Source organism: Pholcus phalangioides, unplaced genomic scaffold, assembly GCF_987345545.1.
Source record: "Pholcus phalangioides strain wild (caught in Gottingen) unplaced genomic scaffold, Ppha-v1.0 ptg000013l_1, whole genome shotgun sequence".
NCBI classification, from domain to species: Eukaryota; Metazoa; Arthropoda; class Arachnida; order Araneae; family Pholcidae; genus Pholcus; species Pholcus phalangioides.
The window spans coordinates 15,409,690-15,431,250 of record NW_028301606.1 but is presented as its reverse complement, the minus strand read 5'-3'; the positions used below and the strand labels follow the sequence as shown (position 1 = coordinate 15,431,250).

The 21,561-nt window shown below is 34.2% G+C and overlaps 1 protein-coding gene across 1 annotated transcript in view; it reads left to right on the top strand.

Moving 5' to 3' along the window:
* cal1 (chromosome alignment defect 1) overlaps positions 1-18,708 on the top strand; it is a 36,518-nt gene extending 17,810 nt beyond the window's left edge. The window contains exons 4-6 of the mRNA XM_089240808.1: positions 642-663; positions 3,869-3,956; positions 13,912-18,708. Coding sequence (XP_089096934.1) covers positions 642-663; positions 3,869-3,956; positions 13,912-14,029 — 228 coding nt within the window. The 3' untranslated portion in view covers positions 14,030-18,708. The remainder of the gene's footprint in view (positions 1-641; positions 664-3,868; positions 3,957-13,911) is intronic.
* Positions 18,709-21,561: the final 2,853 nt, after the last annotated feature.

Sequence of the window (21,561 nt, the reverse complement as noted above, 5' to 3'; positions counted from 1 at the left end):
AAAGTTTGAAAATATGCAAAAAAATGCATTTACATTATATATTATATTATATTATATTATATTATATTATATTATATTATATTATATTATATTATATTATATTATATTATATTATATTATATTATATTATATTATATTATATTATATTATATTATATTATATTATATTATATTATATTATATTATATTATATTATATTATATTATATTATATTATATTATATTATATTATATTATATTATATTATATTATATTATATTATATTATATTATATTATATTATATTATATTATATTATATTATATTATATTATGGCATTTTGCCTGAACTTCCGGTCTCTAGTTACGATATTAGTCCATTCCGTTATTTGCCAAGAAGGTAACAATACCTAGGTGATAACATCATCCATGATTCTAATAAGCGGCGTCAACTATAGTAAAAAATAAATAGTAAAAAAATTAAATTCAATAATGAAAATTAAATAACAACAAAAAATAAATACAATTTTTCGATAAAAATTCAATGAAAAATGAAATTAAATTAAAAAACAAGTGTTATTCAAAAAAAGAGCTTTTATTTTGGTGTGAATTTATTTTATATCATTAGCATCATTCATGTAATATCGACTGTTTTCATTTTTTCAGGGATCCGCACAGCTAAAAAATGGTGAGTATTAATTTATTGCACGCACTCTTTTTTATTTGCGCTTTGTTTTTTAACTATTCCCTCTATCTGAGAAATTATTCTCTATGCATCCTGGAAGAAGAGGGCAATTTCGTATCAATTTGTATGGCTAAAAAGTTTTATTTGCTCGAGCGAACTACACAATCAATTTATTATGACAGCGTGCCGACATTGAATTTCATCCACCTGCTGTGTAACATGGGAAACCGCCGTATGATATTGAATATTTTACTATGTACTTGAATGGACCATCCTCGCTACGTTGGTGTAATTTATATTTGTTACGATGCATATTATACAATTTCCGTTGGAACATACGACGGATGTAATATGTATGATTCATTTGCTTGCTAAACGTCGGATAAAAACGCTTTGCCGGCAGGACGCCGGCGGAAAATTCATCAGCGAAGTGCCGTTTATCCTCTAGGAAACGCCAGAGCCATTCATCATTTAATCAACAAAATGCATCGTACTATGATTAATTCCGGCAATTGTGTATAACGAAGGAAGGTGGAAATTTGTCTCGTATTCTATCGAACAGTCAACAATGAAATAAATATAAATACAAAACATGAAATGATATAGCAGTTTTTTTTGCATAAGCCCGAGAACAAAGTTGCTTCGTTGAATCAATAAAATGATCGATCATCGCTCTCCAAACAAAGCTTTATCGTCAGACATCGCAAAGTTTCCCATGTTGTATACTAACATCAACACGAAAAAGCGTTTATAAAAGTTACTTTTCAATAATATTCCCATTTTTGCTCATATACAGCAGATTACTATGAAAATAACGCTAACAAAAACAATACTTTCAATGTCAATCGATTTAACATGATGAATTATTTACCTCGTAATGTGTTTTTTGGTTATCGGAACTATACTATCTGTTTATTCACTATAATCAACTTACCGATATAGTTTAAATGAGCTTCTGACTAGTATTTATTGCTTTTTCGATGACGCATATGCAACTTTTATGAAATACGAATTTCACCAATAATTATCCAAGCACCTACACGTTATGTGTACAGGTGTTTCAAAAGTATCAGAAAGAAATGCAAAATTCTGCGGTTCAAGTAACCGTCGTAAACTTCTACTATAACGTGGATAACTATCAGAAAAAAATATAGAAGATACTTGAGTTGATGACAAAACCTCATCACAGTGATTATTTGAAGGAACACAAAAATTTTAAATTTTATATATATAGTCTTAATCAAAAATACGGAACCCACCATCAGCGTTGCTGAACACACAGAAATAAACCAATGGAAATCTTTCTAAAAACAACTACATTGGTGAATTAAATAGCCAGAAAAATAGAAAGGTACAAAAAATGTAAAATAGGCCAAAATTTGTTACACACCTTAGTTATGGGATGTAGAAAAATATATAAGCAGAATTGCCTCGCAGTCATTAAAACACATTGCAGATAAGGTGAAAGTTTCAACAAGGCGATTTTCTACTTAAATTAAGCCTCTATGTTTCACCCACCACCCATATAAAAACGTATCGTAAAAAAAGAAAAATATTCCCAATACGGATGTTGATTAGTGCTGTTAGGAAATTTTCAATTGAAGCAGTACATCAATACAGCAATTTAATTAATTAGAGTGGATTTTTCAATTAGCTAAAATGCTGTTAATTAATGCTAAACTATACAATTTGCATTGATTTTATTGTTATCCATAAATAGATAAAATCATGCTTAGCAAAATTTATTGATTTGCACTTTGAATTTTATTTGCGATCCTCCTCAGTTTGGTGTGATTTCATCAATCGCTGAACAAGTAAAATTTCAGCAGCTGTCAAAAAATAACACCTAGAAGAAATCGTGTCCTTCCAGGTAAAAGTTATTGAACTTATACAGACGCGTATTTTGTACTGAAATGACGGTAGAAGATCTACTTTGTAAAATACCAAAAACATTGACAAAAGAAAACTTTGTGTTACGGTGTTTTTTCAACCATCATTTGCCATGGTGGCAATGATGGTGGCATGATGGGCGTTAAAATTTACACCGGAGTGGTACATTCGGACAAGGCACTTTGAGAATTACCATACAGCGTATTTTTACAACACAGTTTCATCTGCACCCCATACAAAAATGCATCTCGCTCTAGAACTAAACGGCCCTACACGATGGGACGGGTTGTTGTGAGAGTAGTTATAATACGCAATTAGTACACAATCTTAACAAAAGTATGTTAATAAAGTATGTAATCTTCACTGTATTCGCCTTCATCTCTTGTGTTGGTGCATTTTGGTGAAGAAACTCTCCTATATCCTTGTGTGAAAATAGAAGGCCGTCTCTTGTCTCATTTACCACTCTTAAGCCTTAACAATCATTCTAAACCCTTTAACTGCTCAATCTATGAGCATCAACTACATATTGAAAGATCAAATTTTCAATTTAAAAAAAATTATGGGACTATTTTAAAAAATTATGTACTCCATTTTGTAGAGATAATGATTCCAATAAATACATTTTTGTTGTCTATTTTTTTCTTAAAAATATGTGTGTGTGTGTGTGTGTGTGTGTGTGTATTGAGACTAGAAAACAAATATGGTTTGCTATTCGGATTAAAAGTTTCTGAAATATTTGACAGCATCTGCCACCATACGCCTGAGTAGCGTGGTGTTAAGATGCTCGTCTACCACCGTTGAAGGTTGCCGTCTAGTCCCAGGATCGAACCGGAGAAAGAATATAGAATAAGATATTTTCTCTTATGAGATTGAGATAGCCACCGATAGATGGCGTCTTCATTTCCAACCCAGATCGTTAATGACAGTAAATTACGGCCGGAATTAGTGTGTAGGGTGAAGTAGTACCTGCCGCGAAAATAATTCGTAGTATAATATTAAATTATAATTCATAGAGTATTATAAGATATAAACGAAAGGCTAGAATTATAATTAAGAACATGTTATATAATCGTAACTAGAGAATAATCACTAATTAGAGAATAAAGGATGATAAAATTTTATGCATATACTGGCATGTTCCTTTGTTGATGGCTTTGAAACCTCAAAGTGACTCGTGACCATTCCATTTGGAAATTATCGCCATTCATAATTTTTCCTGCGTTGTACTTTTAATCCTAGTATGCATGCTAATTATACACGAACGAGTTCACGCGAAACACGGCGAAGACTTTAACGATTTTGCACTTTGATATTTCAGGGAAAGTCATTCATCATCAGGACAGTGACCTTTTGTGGAGGCTTGGATTAATCAGTCCTGAGTCGTACACAATGAAGAGCTCTACGAGGTGAGAGATTTGAAACTTCATCATATTAACATTTTTTCGTTGTTAGATATTTCTTATTTTATGGATGGTTAAATAATTTTGTTACATTTCTGTATTTTACTTTTTCATCACACCGAGAAACGCATTTGAAATTTCAATTACTACAGCTGCTTTGCTGCTTATGGTGAATTTTAATAGTGTTAGGAGTTTCAAATTCAGATATCATTACATTTAACCAACTTAGAAGATTTCGTTCTTTTGAAGTTTTCAAACAAATAAAGAAGGAGTAATGTAGGTTCTGGTATGATTTTTGAATGAAGAATTCATCTTGCATTTAATACATACACAAATTCAAGTGTAACGAAATCTTGCCAATTTGAATCAATAAGAATTTTAGACATTACTTGGCCACCAAAATGAGCAGTATGCTTATGTGAAAAGAGGAATGAGAAAATCTCATACACTACTGTAAAATGTCCTGAAGATGAACAAGGTCAAAGCACACAAAAGGTCAAAATTGACCCGTTTGACTGACGACTTTGACCCCAAAAATGTATATCGCTTATAATTTTAGCCAATGAACAATGCATCTACCTAAAGAAACGGAATAGAGATTTCAAACAGTAATATATTATATAAGGTGCTAGAAAAGTAGTCTTTTTACTTTTACTAAACGTTCACAAATTTAGTTTATTTTCATAGAAGCAATTTACGAATATCTAACTTCGGAAAGGGGAATCGATTTTGGAGAATTAAAAAAAGAGTTTTTTAATTTCCCTTTCTTAATTTTTTTTCAAAAAGTGCCATTTACGAATGCATGTATCGTAGTAGTAAAAATATCTAAATACTGGACAACAGCAAATGAACATAAAATGGACATGAAATTAGCAAAGATGAATTATTATAATCCCCTAATTGTTTAATAAGAACATTTTAAAAAACAAGACACATGGACATACGAAAGCGTCACTCGCCGCTATCCATACAAAGATTTTAACAACTGGCTGTTGCGAAGATGAATTTCTGGAAAGAGAGAAAATTCAACTGCTCCTGCGGGGAATCAAATCCACGTCCTTTCACTTCCCGGGTGAGCGCCCTACACCACTAGACCACAAATTCAACGAATTGCTCAATCTTTCCTGCGTGACGTCATCTTTTCATAAGTTGCCATCTGTTGGCAGCGTCAGCAGTTGTGAGTTTGGCCTGAGTCAGGTCCAGCCGTCCATGTCCGGTCAATTTCAGTGTACAGCTGTGTTCCAGCTCCAAGGAAAGATTCAGCGATTTGTGGCCCTTGTAGTTTAGTGGTCTAGGGCGTTCACCTGGAAAGTGAAAGGACGTGGGTTCGGTTCCCCGCTAAAGGCAGTTGAATTTTCTCTCTTTCCAGAAATTCATCTTCGCAACAGCCAGTTGTCAAAGACCTTTACGCGAACATACGTAATTACGAGTAGAGACGTACGTATACACGATAATTGTTTAAATTAAATTTATGAATAAATGGGGAGAGAGAGAAATGACTCCCCTCCCCCAAAAGAAAATTCAATAATTTTTGATTTCCCATAAATTTAATTAACGTATTAAGAGAATCTTGCACGATAAATGATCTGATATTTTTTAAGATTGCTGATGAGGTATTCGGAGTCAAATGCTTCACTTTGAACATTTTCTAGGGATTTGGTTTTCCTTCCATTCCATTGCTAATTTTTTTCTTTGAAATCTAAAACTTCCAACATCGAAGTTACACATCGAAAGTATTGAAAAATACACAATTAATTAGAATTTACGACTGCTTAATTACGAATTACTGACGTTTTAACGCTGAATCCATTTGCAACTGGACGAAAGCGGAATGGTGATTTCGGAAAGACCAGACATGCAACAAATTATTTAGAGGTGCAGATGACCAATTTCATTGTCATTGGTCAGTGTTAAAAAAAACTCAAGCAGAAGGGTAAGGGAGGGAAAGAATTTCTCACTGGGGAAGTAAATACTTTTCTTTTCTTTTTTTTTTTGACCCAACATTTCGAATTAAGAAATATACGAAAATAATGTCGAAGGTTCTGGAGTGAACACAGAAGGCATTAACTCAAACAGATATTCGATTACCAGAATTCCACCTATCGAGGATCGATCGTACTTGTATGTCTAAAAATATTGACGAGTTAATTGATAAATCTCATGGCTCCAAGGTGTGGTTAATAGTTTACGGTTTAAGGAAACTTCATATCCACTTTTCGTTTCCCCTGACCGTATGAGTGACCAGTGAATGACCTTATGAACGACCAAGTTACTAATCCAAGGATTATGTCACCTTCCGTTAAGTTAGTAATAATTCGGTGACACACACAAGTCCCTAAGTGAGTGACAGTATAAGTTTGTGAGTGACAAAGTGAGCTCGTGAGTGACTGTGTGAGTGATCATTTACGTGACCAAGTGAAAGGAATGGTTGACAGTATGAATGACCAAGTCAGTGACCATATCAGTGGCCAAGTGGGTGATCGTATGAGTGACCGAGAGGGTAATCGTATGAGTGACCGAGTGAAGTCATAAGTCAGAAAGTGACCAAAGAGTGACCAAGTGGTTGATCGTATGAGTGACCAAGTGAGTTCCAAGTGAGAAAGTGACCAAAGAATGACCATATGAGTGAATTGATCAAACGGTGAGTTGAATTGAGCATCAAGTGGGTTGGGCATTTACGCCCGGACATTTTATCCCTGACATTTCACTTGCGCTGACTGTATGAGTGACCAGGTTAGTGATGACCAACTGAGTGACAATCCTTCACTGTCTCACTAACTCGGTCACTCATACGGTGAGGACAGGCGGAATTTCGGGGGCGAAATATCGAAGGTGAAATTTCCCGATATCATAATTTCCAAGGTTTACTTCATTATATTTAGTCGTTCGTGTACGATCAGAATAAAAAAAGGGATATTGGATTTTTCCTTCACGTTATATAAGCATTAATCATCGCTTATATATTGATAACTGATTACGAATTTATATATATATAAGAGAGAGAGAGAGAGAGAGAGAGAGAGAAGATTATGTTATTCTTCGAATACATAAACTGCCATATAAGAGGTTTCAAGCTTTATAAATGATATCGGGCAATTTGTTGATTGTCTTCCGATCAGCGGTGACTATTTTCGTGACCTTGTAGACCAGTATCCCTTATTATACGCCTATATTCTCGGAGAGAATCAAAGGTTCCCATAGTAACTTATACAAACTTCTAGAAACCGTCACAACGTAGGACCTGAAAAGATCAGACACTTTTAGTACGAAACACATGTTTGGAGCACGAGGAGAACAAAATACGTATTGACCAGTCGCGACTCAATTTCTATTCATGAATCTCGTATTTAATAAACAGAAGGGCTTTTTTGCGTGTAATTCACGTTATCTGGATTTTTAGTCCATTAATAACTTCCTTCTGATTACCTCTCTATCACGAGACGAGACGAAAAAATGAAAATTTCAATTAATGTCAGTTTTTTCATTTAATACTCTATGATTCTCTCCATAAAAATGTATGAAAAAAAATATATATATATAGAAATGGATGTAAATTGAAACAATACATCAACGCAGCAATTTAATTAATTCGAGTGGATATTTTAATTAGCTCAAATGATTAATCAATAGGTAAAATATAGAGTTGAGCTGATTATAATGTTATCTATAAAGTGATGAAATCTTGCTTAGGAAAGTTGAATAGTTGTTTTTCCTGGAATTTTATTTTCAATTCCCTCAATTTGGTGTGATTTCATAAATCTCTAAACACGTAAAATTTTGTCAGCTCTGAAAAGTGACACCAACAAGAACTCAACTTTAAAAATATATATATTGCACTTATATAACCATATTTTTTATTGAAATGAGATTAAAAGATGTACTTGCTAAAATATTCAGAAGAAGAAATTCAGAAAAGAAATTTATATAATCGGTTTTTCTCTGGCCTTGTATTTCCTCACTGTAATTGAACATAATTACCATTTCTTTTTTGATGTCTGTCGAGAAGTTTTATTTATATTGATCCCTCATCAGTTTTCAATGTACTATACTAACGTTGTAAAATGATAATTGAATTGTTCAACGCATAATCGAATACCTGGTTTTATCAGATATTTTGTGCTGGAATATCCGATTAAGAGAGAGCCAACTGTATATCTCGATAAGCTTCACTCTCACTTTCTTTCAGAATTATACAGTTGAATAATTTACGTTTTAACGAATACCGTAATAGCGAAAATCTCGTTTTAGGGAACACTTTTCTGATCCCCCAAATATGCTTACGTAGGAGAAATGCAAATACCTCGAATTCCTTTATAACGAAATTTCGTTACAACGAAGTGATTTCTCCGGTCTCTTGGAGTTCATTATAACGGGATTCGACTGTATTGCAAATATTACAGCACCTTCAACAAATCTTTGATTTACAGGACTCACGTGTCACAGTTCTATCTCGATAATATAATACATAATATATATTTCAGATGAAGTTGATTTTCTGTTGTTTTCTAACTTTGCGGCATGAATGCCTGCCTGTCCCCTATTTGAAAATAACTCTCCGGAGATAGTAGGCAGAACTTCGATGCGATACTCGCATAGCAAGAAAATTCGGACTTCTGCCATTCTTATTTCAAAATGAGGAACACAGATGCAAGTAACTTATCGCGCAAATCACTTATTTATACCCTTAAAAAAATGAAACAATTACCTAAACAAGTACGAGAGCGAGATTTCATCAGCAACGCTATCTACCAGATAATGTTTTTACTAATTAGGGAATTCAGAATGGTACAAAATTTACTATTTCTTCAATGAAAAATATAGAGTGTACCATAAATTTGTGAACATAATAGTGTAAATATTTATAAAAAATTCAAGAAATTTGTTTTGAATGTGATTTGCGAAAAAAAAGTTATTAGTATTTACTATTTGGTAAAAAAATTTGATTTAAATTTTTGTCAATAAAAGCCATGTGAAAAACATCAGCAGCATCACGCCATGAACGAGAATAGGGTGCTGTAGAGCTCCATATAGTCTATGTAGAAAACTATTACTTCAGTCTCTTCTGTGTACGAAACATTCGGAAAGCTTCAGCCGGCATTTCATGGCTGATATAAATTCACAAACTTCACCAACACTGTTTTATCCACCAATGTCAACATCACAATGGAAACCTTATATAAGAGTCAGTAAGAAGAAAATTCAGAAATGACCTGTTTATCGTAAAACCTGCATTTTATGGGACTCTGATTTGCATATTCCCAGTGATTTGCTTTCGTACAGCGTCCTGTATCAACAAAAATTTGAACTAAATATTTTTCTGTGAAAAAACACCCCTCCACTACCTCCGTGAAAACTTATCGCAAACCGCATGAAAACCAAATCCTGCAATTTTTGTGAATTTTTGCACTAGTTACGAATTTGTGGGACACCCACGATACGTACATCAAATAATGCGCTTCTATAGCCAACAGTTTTTCGTTTTTTATTTCACCTTCGCCGTTCTGCATTCATTTTCTGCGACACTATAATATTTCAACATTATAGAAACTGACTTGATTGCGTTACGATGAAACTAAATATTATTCAACTCCATTTTTTAACACACCTAAGTAATTATCTGTCCCAAACATCCACATTCACTCTTAGTAACATTACAAATATGAAAACAAGCATCAAATGGTTTTCCATACTTGAAGAATCCTAGATTAGCTTTGGCGCATTAGAATATTCATATTCCTGGCATACACGGTAAAAACTGTGTGGCTTGAGTGATATTGTTGCACAAAACTGATGTGTTGCAGAAGTATGGGAAAATTGTCATGAATATTTATTTGTGTTATCTCCCGACTCTGCATGCTGTGGGTTATTCTCATGAACAGTTTTGCGAGTTTCCGTAACACATGAACGAGTTCTGTCCAACTTAATCGGCTAATGGGTATCTTGATTAGAAGGCTGACCTGGCAACTCATCACTGTCAAAAGTACCCACTAAACTCGAGTAGAAACGAGAAGCTAATCGGCAAATATTTTCTTTTTCCTTTCAACGCCTGCAATATTCACGTCCATTACTTATGTATAAACTTCCACTTCTATTTCTTAATTTACCAGGTGCGATAATTACTTTGGGAATGCCTGAAGGAATATTTAAGTTCATGTATCACGATAGTTTTACAGTAAACTTACACGGGAGATGAATATCATAGAGATTTCATTTTTTTATACAATTTCTTTTACAGGCTGTCTTCAATTGTTTGCACAGTAGATATCCCTGCAACCGTTGCCTTTAGAAGCATATTTTCATCTACAAAAAGGTTTCACATTCTGACGTGCAATTATTCAAAATCTCAGAATTTGTTTGAGGAGTTGTACGCATGAACAATAAGGAAGAAATTAACTTTTTTCTCCAGTCCCCGTGTGCTATATGTTCGAATTATTGAAATGCATACATACCCCGCCATATAAAAATTCATTTGCAAAGAAATTTCATATCCCTTCCTTCACTCCAGAAGTGTACCACATTTTTTACGGTTTTAAATTATTTCCTATGTGTGTGTGTGTGGGCTGAGGTATAGTCCACCGATCACGAGAAGAACACTGGCTACGCCACGTTACATCACGTCGGAAGATTCTATTATTTACTTTTAGGTAAATCAACTGCCCATCGAGAATATCGCATTAGCAACGGCGCTTTCCCGTTTGGCGTCTTTAGCGCTATTTTGGCCTCCTAGAAATTTCACTAAAAGCGCCACGGCAGTGCTCTCGATAACGTCGTCATCGCAGTGTTTTTGTTGCGTAAACACCGGCTGTTCGACAGTGTCGTCTTAAGGCATTGTCGCATTAGATTTACAAAAATAAGATCTGGTTGAAATTTTCCACAATTTACGTGGTAGGGCCTCAGAAAAATCACTTGGCCCGGGAAAGCCCGTGATGCTCTTAAGACGGCCCGGCTACTCAATCACTTACGGCACATTATTTTTATACAAAAAAAATATTTTTTATTCCGCAGAAGGGATCGAAAACTCCAGCCTTTTTTTAATAATCAGTTCCATCCATCAAGCTGAAGCCGAACACTGCTCGTATAAAACATTTTCGACCATGGCCTCCAGAAGAATGGGCTACTACACCGCACACCAACTCCGGTCATATATCGCCATACGGTAAATTTCCAACCGGTGGAGTTGGGTGGGAAATGAAGGCTCCATCCACCGGTGGTCGCCCTAGGCTCGGTAGGTAAAGAACTTGCTTCGAATGTTCTATGCCCGGATTCGAACCCATGGACTTTGATGATAACCTTCAGTGGCAGACGAGCTGAAGACGAAGGATGGGCTGACAAATCCCAGCCTATAGGAGATTTCTTATAATTTTCTTTTTTTTTTCCACACTGTAAATTCAGAATGGACGGCCGGTGAGACATCCCAGCCAGGATCCCTGCTGCAGCATGAGAGGACCATTCTTCCGATGCCCTAAAGCATGACCCCCACATCTTGCAGCCGGGCTCTCAGATTGGAATCTTCGACGGGTCACTCTAAAATTAATTTATAGTTGTAAAATATGATTAGAATCATCCAGGGCCCCAGGGCTGGATCCCTGTCAGCACTGCCCTTGGGAGGACATGCCCTTAAGGTGGTTACAGACGTAACTGCAAGCTTGACAAGCAGGCATATTCAATCTTTTTATTTGTCACTACTGCATTTGTCACCTATTTAAAAAGCCCATATGAGTAGCTTCTGTCGAGAAAGTAAAAAAGGAAAAAAGACAATAATATGGCGATAAGAGAAGGTAAACAGAAGAAGAATGGCTAATTGCTAGCAGGTGGCATGCTCTTGCTGCGGTATAGAAATTAAACCAAAGAAAATGCCATATAATTTGCAGTAGTAATAAATTATTATTATTATATTAAAATAATACTCCTTTTGTATTAAATTATTAATTTAAAGTAATTTTACTCCCTTTATTACTAAATGATCACTACGCCCTTCGAATTTTTTTCTGTATCAAATATTTTAGTTCAAAATATTAAATTTAATAAAAATTCAAACTTTTTAAATTAAAAAAATTAATTTACTTCCAAAATTTATAACAGCAATTTACATCTTTTAACAAACGCCAACACGAAAAGCGCAGCTCACTCAAGCTTGAAGAATACCCTCATAACAGAGAGAACCGATTTGCGGCCTTTACTGTGTGGCAACCCGGGATAATTTTTATCCTTTCCCTGCGCCCAAATGGACCCTCTCCGGAGAAGGGGGTTCGCGTAAATCTTCTCGTGATCTGAGGACTATACGCATATGTGGATCTAACTCCTTGAACCTTCACTCGTATAGCGGGGTGCCGTAGATGAGACTTAAACAACTCATACCCCCATCCTCGATCTGTCAATTAAATGCAGTAATTCCTCGTAGCTATGGTTGGTATGAGAAAATAGGGATGATGACAATTTTACAAAGAGCGTCATCTCACACCATCTTTTAGATGGCGGAAAATTTAGAAATATGGCTGGAAATATATCTTTATCCCTGGAGTTACCAGCCACAGAAACTAATGGATATCATATATTGATGATAACTGATGCTAACTAATCATATGTGACAATATGATGAATATGAATAAATTATAATAAAGTTCTCATACGGTGAGTAAGATGCTAAAGATGCAACATGTTAATGTTATATGAATATGATAATGTAGATATAAAAATAATAATGATAAATAAAATTTAACTTGAGGTTAAATGGGGTATATAAAATGTTTAAGTCATGAAGCATTTGCAATGGCATATGCAGTGTATCAATTCTGACAGTGCCAGAAGGAAAAAAATTAGCTATATAACAGAGGAGATCTATATAATTAGGACATATCGAGAGAATTTTTAGGCTTTCTATGTCTGAAAGTATTAGTGCTATTTCAATTGGAGATTTCACGAAGACATTCATAGTCAGAGTTGTGAAGTGAATCATGACAGTTTCTGGAGAGCTTTTTGGCATAATCCATGATTGTTTCAATTTTAACCTAACTCAAATGGTCCTAGTAAATGTATCGACCCAAAATAATTAGTTACTTAATTAACTAGTTAATTTTTTTTTTCATTGAGGGACATTTTGACGTACGTACAATAAATACAACTCAACAGTTCTGGCTAAAGTGTGAAGAGGTTAACTTTCAAAGGCAATATCTCTATCGGGAGAAATACTAAATATATAATATCACTATGTTCCGGCAACTTATTACTGTGCTGGCAAGTTTGCATTGGCTCGAAAGCTATCAATTATTTTAGGGACTGTACACAAATGGAATTTACTCAGCCTCACATTACATTTTTTATACAACATAAATAGTAATCAGATTTTTCGACATTTATAGAATTGTCACAACTATAAATTCAATTTCCTGAACCAGATCTTCAATTATTGGCGAAAAACGCTGAAAAGTTCAAAGTCAAATATCTCCGTTAATATTGCATTCAAAAGTAGACAATGTTTCGTAAATTCCTTCTCCGAACTTCATTTGCATTTCACCTATTTGGGAGTTTTAAAACACAGGATCTCTCTCTCTCTTTCTCTCTATACATAAAAAGTTGATTTTTCTATTTTTTTTACGTATACGACTCCTTGAAAAATTTAAGACATTTTAAGTAACCGCTAGTTATTTAAAGACTTTTTTGGTAATCGAAAATATATTTTGATAAAGTCAACGGTTGCAGATATATCCACTGGGAAAACAACTTAGGAAAGCCTGTATGAAAGAACTAAGTTGTTAAAATGAATGCTATGAATTTCCAAGAGCAAAAAACTGATACCGGAACCAGATGTAAAATACTATGTATTTGCGATGCTTCTAGTCATGATAAAAATGAAAAGTCGAGGCTATAATTTACAAAATGTTTCGTAAAAATTATAATAAATAGTCAGAAAAATATACATGTATTCATTTTTTTCTCTATATATTTAACGCCCTCTTCTTAGATCCGCTCCAATAACTCAAGATGATTATCTGAAGCCTCCTAGTTATGACTTGACAGAGGAGCAACTGATGGCAAACATAGAGAAAGAATACACCGAATACGTCAGTACTGTAAACTGAATACTGAAACTGATTTTGAAAAACAAACATCTGCTGGCTGGCAAAAATCTTCGAAATCATTATAACTATTATACTGAGACGAAATGTGTTTCATAATGGACATGAAATTATGTATAAGTTATATATCCACGCTAGGATTGAAAATTGCTATTTTTTGTGTGTATTTGTTGTGTATTTTATATCCATTACGCCTACCACAGGACTGTTATCGATGTTGTAGATTTGACGAGCTTTTTTATTATTATTAACTCTACATAATAAGTGAAAATAACAATTTAGAAACTCAAACTAAGTATATTAGCATTTGACGTACAACATATTAATTCGTATTTATAGCTATTCTGTTTCGGTTGTTCATTGTGTAATAATTAATATTATGGAGAAATTCATTTATGTAAAGAGTCTTGAAAACATTTTTCATGATTTAATACAGTTATTTCATGAGCTTAAAAACTGTTCCTACTAATCAATCCCGGACAGGATATTCCGAAATTTTGTCACCAAAATATCAGCCTTCTCCTTGAATTATTTCATTGTGGCTTGTCATCTAATTATCACCAGACCAGATTGTTAATAATACTAACAGTGAGATTACTGTGGCCAACAGCTAAGAACCGCAATAAAAGACTTTTGCGATACGAAATCTGAAATTTATAAACACATTTCTAAAGGGTGGCCCTAAGTTCATAAATGGTTTAAAAATAAATTAAAGTTGAAGGATTTGGTATATTATGCAGTTTGCGAACAGTTATTTTCACGAAGGGGAATTTTCTTTGTAAATTTTTTTTCGAATTTCGTAGATAGAGGGCGTAGCATGAAAGCGAATCAATTTTGATTGGACCTGAATATTTATTAAATTTCTTCAGTGTCAATTATACACCATCGCATTTTATAGGACTCTGATCTGCATATTTCGAAAAGATTTGCTTCTCTCTAACGACAAAAATTTGAACTAATTTTTTTCTCTATCAAAAAAAAAAAAGATTTCTTCAGAAGAAATTTTTATAAACTTCTAAAAAAATTAGAAATTTATCGGGCACCTTCATATTAAGGAAACATTTATTTTCTGGATATTATGCTGAGGTGAACTCGGAAAGGAAAGTCATCTTGTCTCCACCGGGACTCGAACTCAGGCTCTATTGCATACCGGGGCAAGCATGCTACCACATACACCACTGGAGACACGGCCCTGCTTTTCTTATTTCACGCACTGTGGCGTGGGGCACTGAAGTAGAGACAGTAGCCTCTCTTAACTTCAGGAAATAACTCCCAGGTGAGACAGTTTAGAGAGATAGATGGTTTTTTCTCAGCTCAAGATATCAAGGTAGCATGCTTGCCCGGTATGCAAGAGAGCCTGGGTTCGAGTCCCCGCGGAGACAAGATGACTTTTCCTACCGAGTTCACCTCAGCATAATATCCAGAAAATAAATGCTCCCTTGATATCTTGGGCTGAGAAAAAAAGCCATCTAACCTTCATATTGTTTTCAGTAATGGTGATGAATATTCACGAGAAAAATCAATAATAAAATTTATGACTTAACATACAAGAAAATAACTAGTGCCAACCTACTATATGACGTCTATAATATTTTCACCCCGAATTATTTAAACCTTTAATTTTTCTCCCGTGGGATTTTCGTTCTGTAATATGACTGTAATTACAGTCATTGTAAACGCATGCATAAATTGTTTTTTTTCTTTTCAAAAGAGTTTCTCGTTCAATTCCCGCATCGCAGCAAATAAATCCGACAAAAAAATATAATTGTGTCGCTATATTTTTTCGGATTTTGTACAATCAAATGTATATAAATAAATCAAATTGATTCCCGAAATGTAAGTATATACTACTTGCATTCGGGAGAAAACTGAAATGCACATTTTCTCGACTTAATGGAACTCGTAAAAATTGTATCTTGCAGAATTATATTTCAGGGTGGAGTTGCACTCTCAGGGTGTGGCTTTAGTAGTCCATTTCCCGCTGGGACAAATACGAAAGTTGGAAAAAAAACCGCTAACCTCTTGCTTTTTTAGTCAACCTTCAAAATGAGCTCTTTTTATTTTCTTCGAATTTCCTCGGGGAATGCCCGCCCGTACTAAAAAACATTCACCCAAAAAACGTGACTTAAGACTAAACATGTCCTTTGCATGTCATGCTCCAAATCGACTCAGATGGGGAAAAGAAGCTTTCCTTTTTCAAGGGAAAGGTCGATATAATAAGCGCTTAAGCTATCACGCCAAGTCGTCTCTTGAGACATTTTAGGTTATGATTTTTCTTACTGTGGTGAATAGAAGGTTAACTCAAGGTATATACCTTATAGCACATAAATAACAGGAAAAGTCAAAAATATAGCATAAGTTTTTTTTTTCTTCTTCTAGCAATACGGATGTGAACTAGTAGCCATTTTATTTAACCCTTTCAGACCCTGGTGCCAAAAATGTGTGGGTTGATATTTGCCACTGTAGGATTTTTCTTTTGACCTCAGGGAGTTGTCCTAACTTAGAGGATTGTGTAAGTTTTCAGTTTGAAATATGGTGATATGAACTTTCGAGGCTTTCATCAGAGAGCAGCACTTAAAGTTGAACTTTCAGGGGGTTTTTAAGAGGGTTGCCAGGAGAAAATGATTCCAGGAAAAGTGTGAAAACTTTCTTATTACATAAAATTTGGCAATAAAATTCTGGAAAAATGTGTATCTGAATATGAATAAGCCCTACATCATCTTGGCTGAAAAAATTAGAATGAACGATTTTTTCACACAAAAAATAATTAAAACTTGAAAAAATAAAGATTTTCTGATATTTATGTTTTTAATGAATTTTTGAATATTAAGAAGTCAAAAACATTCCAAAAAAGGAATGCTCAGGTCTGGAAGGGTTATAATCCTTTCTGTAGGAGTATGGAGTGCAATGACAATATTTCAAAACCAATTTCTCCACAAAAAAATATTGAAAATTAATTAAATTTAACTTACTAACACGATGTTGCGGAGCAGAATGAAGTACTTGTAAAGTGTGATCAATAAATTACAAATTACATAAATTTCGAACAGATAGGTAGCATTTTTTGCTTTTTGAACGAAATTTCTCGTGGACGTTGCCGGTAATGTTATAAATTAGGAATAAAAAATTAAAATTACAGTAATCGAAACTACAAAATACAATTTAAAAGGTTTTTTTTTAGAATTTAAATCAAGAGAATCAGACTTTGTAGATCCATCAAATAAGCTTAAAGGCGAATATTCTCTCACGGTTCATATAAGGTGGAGCATGACAGAAATTAACTTTTCGAGATAAAGAAAAATGTATTACTTATCTTTTAGAAAAAAATTTTCATTTTCGATTTTATCCACGAGAAACACATTATTCTACATGGCACACACACACACAACATACTTCTAATACATTAATGATGTTAAATGAATTCAATATTAATTTTGATGAACATTAAAATATCTGATTTTTCGACATCGAAGTCTTGATATTGCCATGATTATGTCCTGCAAAATGCGTAGGGAAGTTCTTTTCGACCTGAAAATAACCTACGAACAGAATGAACTACAGCTATGCATCTTGAGTAACGGTATAGTGTGAAAAATGTACTTCGGTATGGCAGAGAGAGGTGAAAATTTCTCCAATTATCATTTTTTTTTGTGTTGGGCCTCTAGATATACTAAAGGTATTTTATATGCGCTGATGGTTTTGATCAGACGTAGTCACTTTACTTGAATTCGTATTCTAAAAATCGCCCTTGAAATATTCGTTATCCAGGTTGCATAGCTCTCCAGCCTCTCCATTCGTAAGTTTTTTCAGGTCGAAACCTCAGTTTTTCTTATATACCTCATGTATAGGTTGACGCCTCAAGTACCTTGGCTGCAAATTACTGGTGAACAGTAATTGATCGTGAGATTAATCAGAACAATTGATCGTGTAGGACTTCCAATTGGATAAAATACCCAAACAACGTGTAGAACTCAGATACGCCATTCATATTGCAAGTGGTTGCACAGCTACTAAATAAAAAAAATTGACTTTTTTATTTGGTCACCTTGTCCTAAAATATCCCAAAAACCCGATTAGAAAGTTGTTGTCCTGTCTCTTCTAAGCTAAATAAAAAAACTAAATGCAATATGCGTTGAGATATTTTAATTCAAAAAATTGGAGAAAATGAATTAAAGAACAGCACAAGAAGCATTTAGTGAGTTTTTCTGTTAGTTCATGTGGTTCGTTCTTTTCAGCGATTTTTCAAACTCAAACATCACAATGAATTTATTTTACTTAAAACCATGGATTTTTTTTTGAGCTCAGGAGAGACAGGACAACTACTTTCTCTCGTTGGGCTAAAGGACAGAGTGACCAAATGTATATTTTTTATTTTTTTACCTGAACAACCTGACGTATCTGAGGTCTGCACATTATTCAGATACTTTCCCAATGGGAAATATGCTTCTAGGATCAATGGTTCACTAGTTATTCCAGCATTAAAGGGACTTTCTTATCCACCCTGTGTAACACAGTATGCATGTTTTTCCCCCTATCGATTCCAGTAAATTTTTGTCAATGGAATATAATTTATAAATGCATGATTGTTATTTATTAAATTGCTTGTGTTGTATATATAAACAATGTTGTATATAAGTCGTTGTTGGTGCTGTGAGATTTAAATAAAGGTGTTTACAAATAGCGTTTGTTTTCCTGAATCAACCGTAGCCCCGAAATGATTGATGAATTTCGTTTGTGGAAGCCCAATCGTAATCCAATCTTGACCGTAATAGATTTTTTGCGTGCCGTCGTGTTTAATTGGTGTGCTTTGTTTATATGGGAGACTATACATAAAAGACACATCCGAATAACGTTCTTGTTACTGATAGCTCCACTTGCCGTTCAAAGAATATTTTTTGTATCGATTTTGTCTAGAACATTTTCTTTTTAATATCTCTCACGTCACGCGGTGGTTAGTTGGTTGTGGTAAAAGCTAGAATGGAAATGTTGGTGATAGAAACGAAAAGGAACGTTAGAACTTTTGTAATATGTTATTGACGTTGTGTTTTAAGGGAAAAAAAGAAAATCTACCTTGGCAATCACAATTTCACCGTATTTTTGCGGTTGGTTTTTTTTAAAAGTCTCGCGAACTTGCACGCTATATTACGGATTCTTTTTGTTTTCAATTCTGGCTGTCCTAAAGTATGCCCTATGCGACTTTTTTCCTCCATTTTTATCTGTCAGTCTATAGCCCTGGGCATTATCACAATTAAGAAAATTTACTGATAACTGCACCTACTACAGTATTACTCCAATTATCCCAACTCCAGTTATTCAAAACGTTTTGAGGAAAAAAAAGAAATCGACAAAATCGCATTCATATATATATATATATATATATATATATATACAGTCAAACCTCGTTAGTGCGTCACCCGGTTAACACGTCCCTCCGCTTACCGAGTCAGTTTTTGGAAGTCCCAATTGTCCTCAGGCAGGAATTGGCACAGCTATGGCTTACTCCGTTTAACGAGTCACTCCGCTTATTAAGTCATATTTTTGCTCTCCCAAGAGTGACTCATTAACGAGGTTTGACTGTATATATATACACACACACATGCAGGGTGATTCAAAATTCAACGTACAAACTATTAGGAGATTAGACAACACAAGAAGAAAGTAGAATCATATAACAATGTACGACCGCAGACCTCAACCGGATCAGCTGGCGGATGAATGAAGATGCAGAAACGACAATCCAATAATGGTTGAAAAACTGTTTAAATACTTTACACGAGGACAGTATTGTGTACACGTCAAGTTTAACAACAAGTGCTCAAAGTTCTTATCATCCACGTCGCAAGAATTCCCGTCGCAGAAAAGCAGACGCCCGCGAAATGCCGGGTATTTTTGAAAGGGTTTGACAATCAATGCGTTGTCGTCGCGAAGCGTGCATAACTGTGGATGGTAAGAACTTTCCTTAACGTGTACACGTACTGTCCTCGCGTGAAATATCATTAAATAAATCATTTTTCCACCCATTATTGGCTAGACATTTCTGCATCTCCGTTTATCCGACAGCTGATCAGGTTAGGGTTTTCGGTCGCACATTCCTATGTTACCCTGCTTTTGCATTTTAGTGTTTTCTACCTCGCTTGAAAGTTTGTACGTTGAGTTTTTAATCACCTTGTGTATGTATATATACAAATACAAATATACAAATATATATAAAATACTGTATTAATATATATATGTATTAATACAGACGTAAGTACACAATGTAAACAAAATTGTTTTCGTAGTCATTAAATTGTGCATTACATACTAAAGAAATTTTTTTTACTAAGAAATAAGCTTTTTTTTCATGAATTACCCAATTATCCGTTTATAATATATTCGATATTTATATTCGATTTTATCCGAATGGGGTCTGGTCCCGATTGATTCAGATAATTGGAGTTCTACTGCACTTAAAATATAATATTTATTCCTGGAATCGATATCATTCGCAAAACAACCATGTGGCAAAACTTCAAAACCATTAACAACGCACATTCATCTAAGTCTCACATATAAAATAAATTATGCATAGTTACAAATGATTTACAGTAGCATACAAAGAATATGCAAATCCCATATATGCTCCGATACATGGACCAGCAACACACATTACACAGGTCAAATCTCTCACAATTCAAAAATACTGCATTTCTATAGATGTGATTAGAAAAACATTTTTCATAATCAGTGTTGCCAATTTAGTTATTTTCGACCTAGAAAAGATCTGGTCTTTTTCTTCGACCAAATACCCTTCTAGTTGGTAGTTGGTTTTGTGGTCTTTTTCCAAAAAAGTTTCTGTGTCAGTCTATTATAGTAGTTTTTTTTATAAAATAACGTGAGAAAATACGGGGAAAATACGGGATGTATGGTCATCAAAATAATATAATAACTACAATAAATTATAGTTGTTTTTGATGAAGAATCTAATTCCTTTTTTTTTTTTGCTGTTGGCAACACTGTTTATAATTAGTTTCGTGTATTTAAGAAACTCTGTCATTATTAGTGATTGGGCATTAATTAATTTTAATCTTTAAAGCTTATAAGATCTAGGGCATGGTTCCCAAAATTTTTGTTCCATCGCCCCCTTCCTCAGGAATTTTTTTCTCTCATCGGATCCTATGTTATACCCGCAGCTTCTATCACCCCTCTGGAATGTTCCATCGCCCACCGGGGATTGATATTGCTCACTTTGGGAAACTGATCTAGAGTTATACTGTACTTTTACTATTGATATCCCGTTTTACTGAGTTGCGTTAGAATATTTTTTGTTGCTGACACCTAACGGTTTGTTGAGTGGTTTTTACATTACGCGATTATTTGGTGTTGCGTTCAATATTTTGAACTGGGTGAGAGAAATTGGAATTTTAGAGAGAAAATTTGTAACGAACGTAATTTGTTTTGTTTTTTCATGAGAATTCTGTGTAAAAATCCCAGAAAACTAACATCTGTGGTAATCGTTGATTTTAAATATGTGATCGTGTTATTCGAAATGAGAA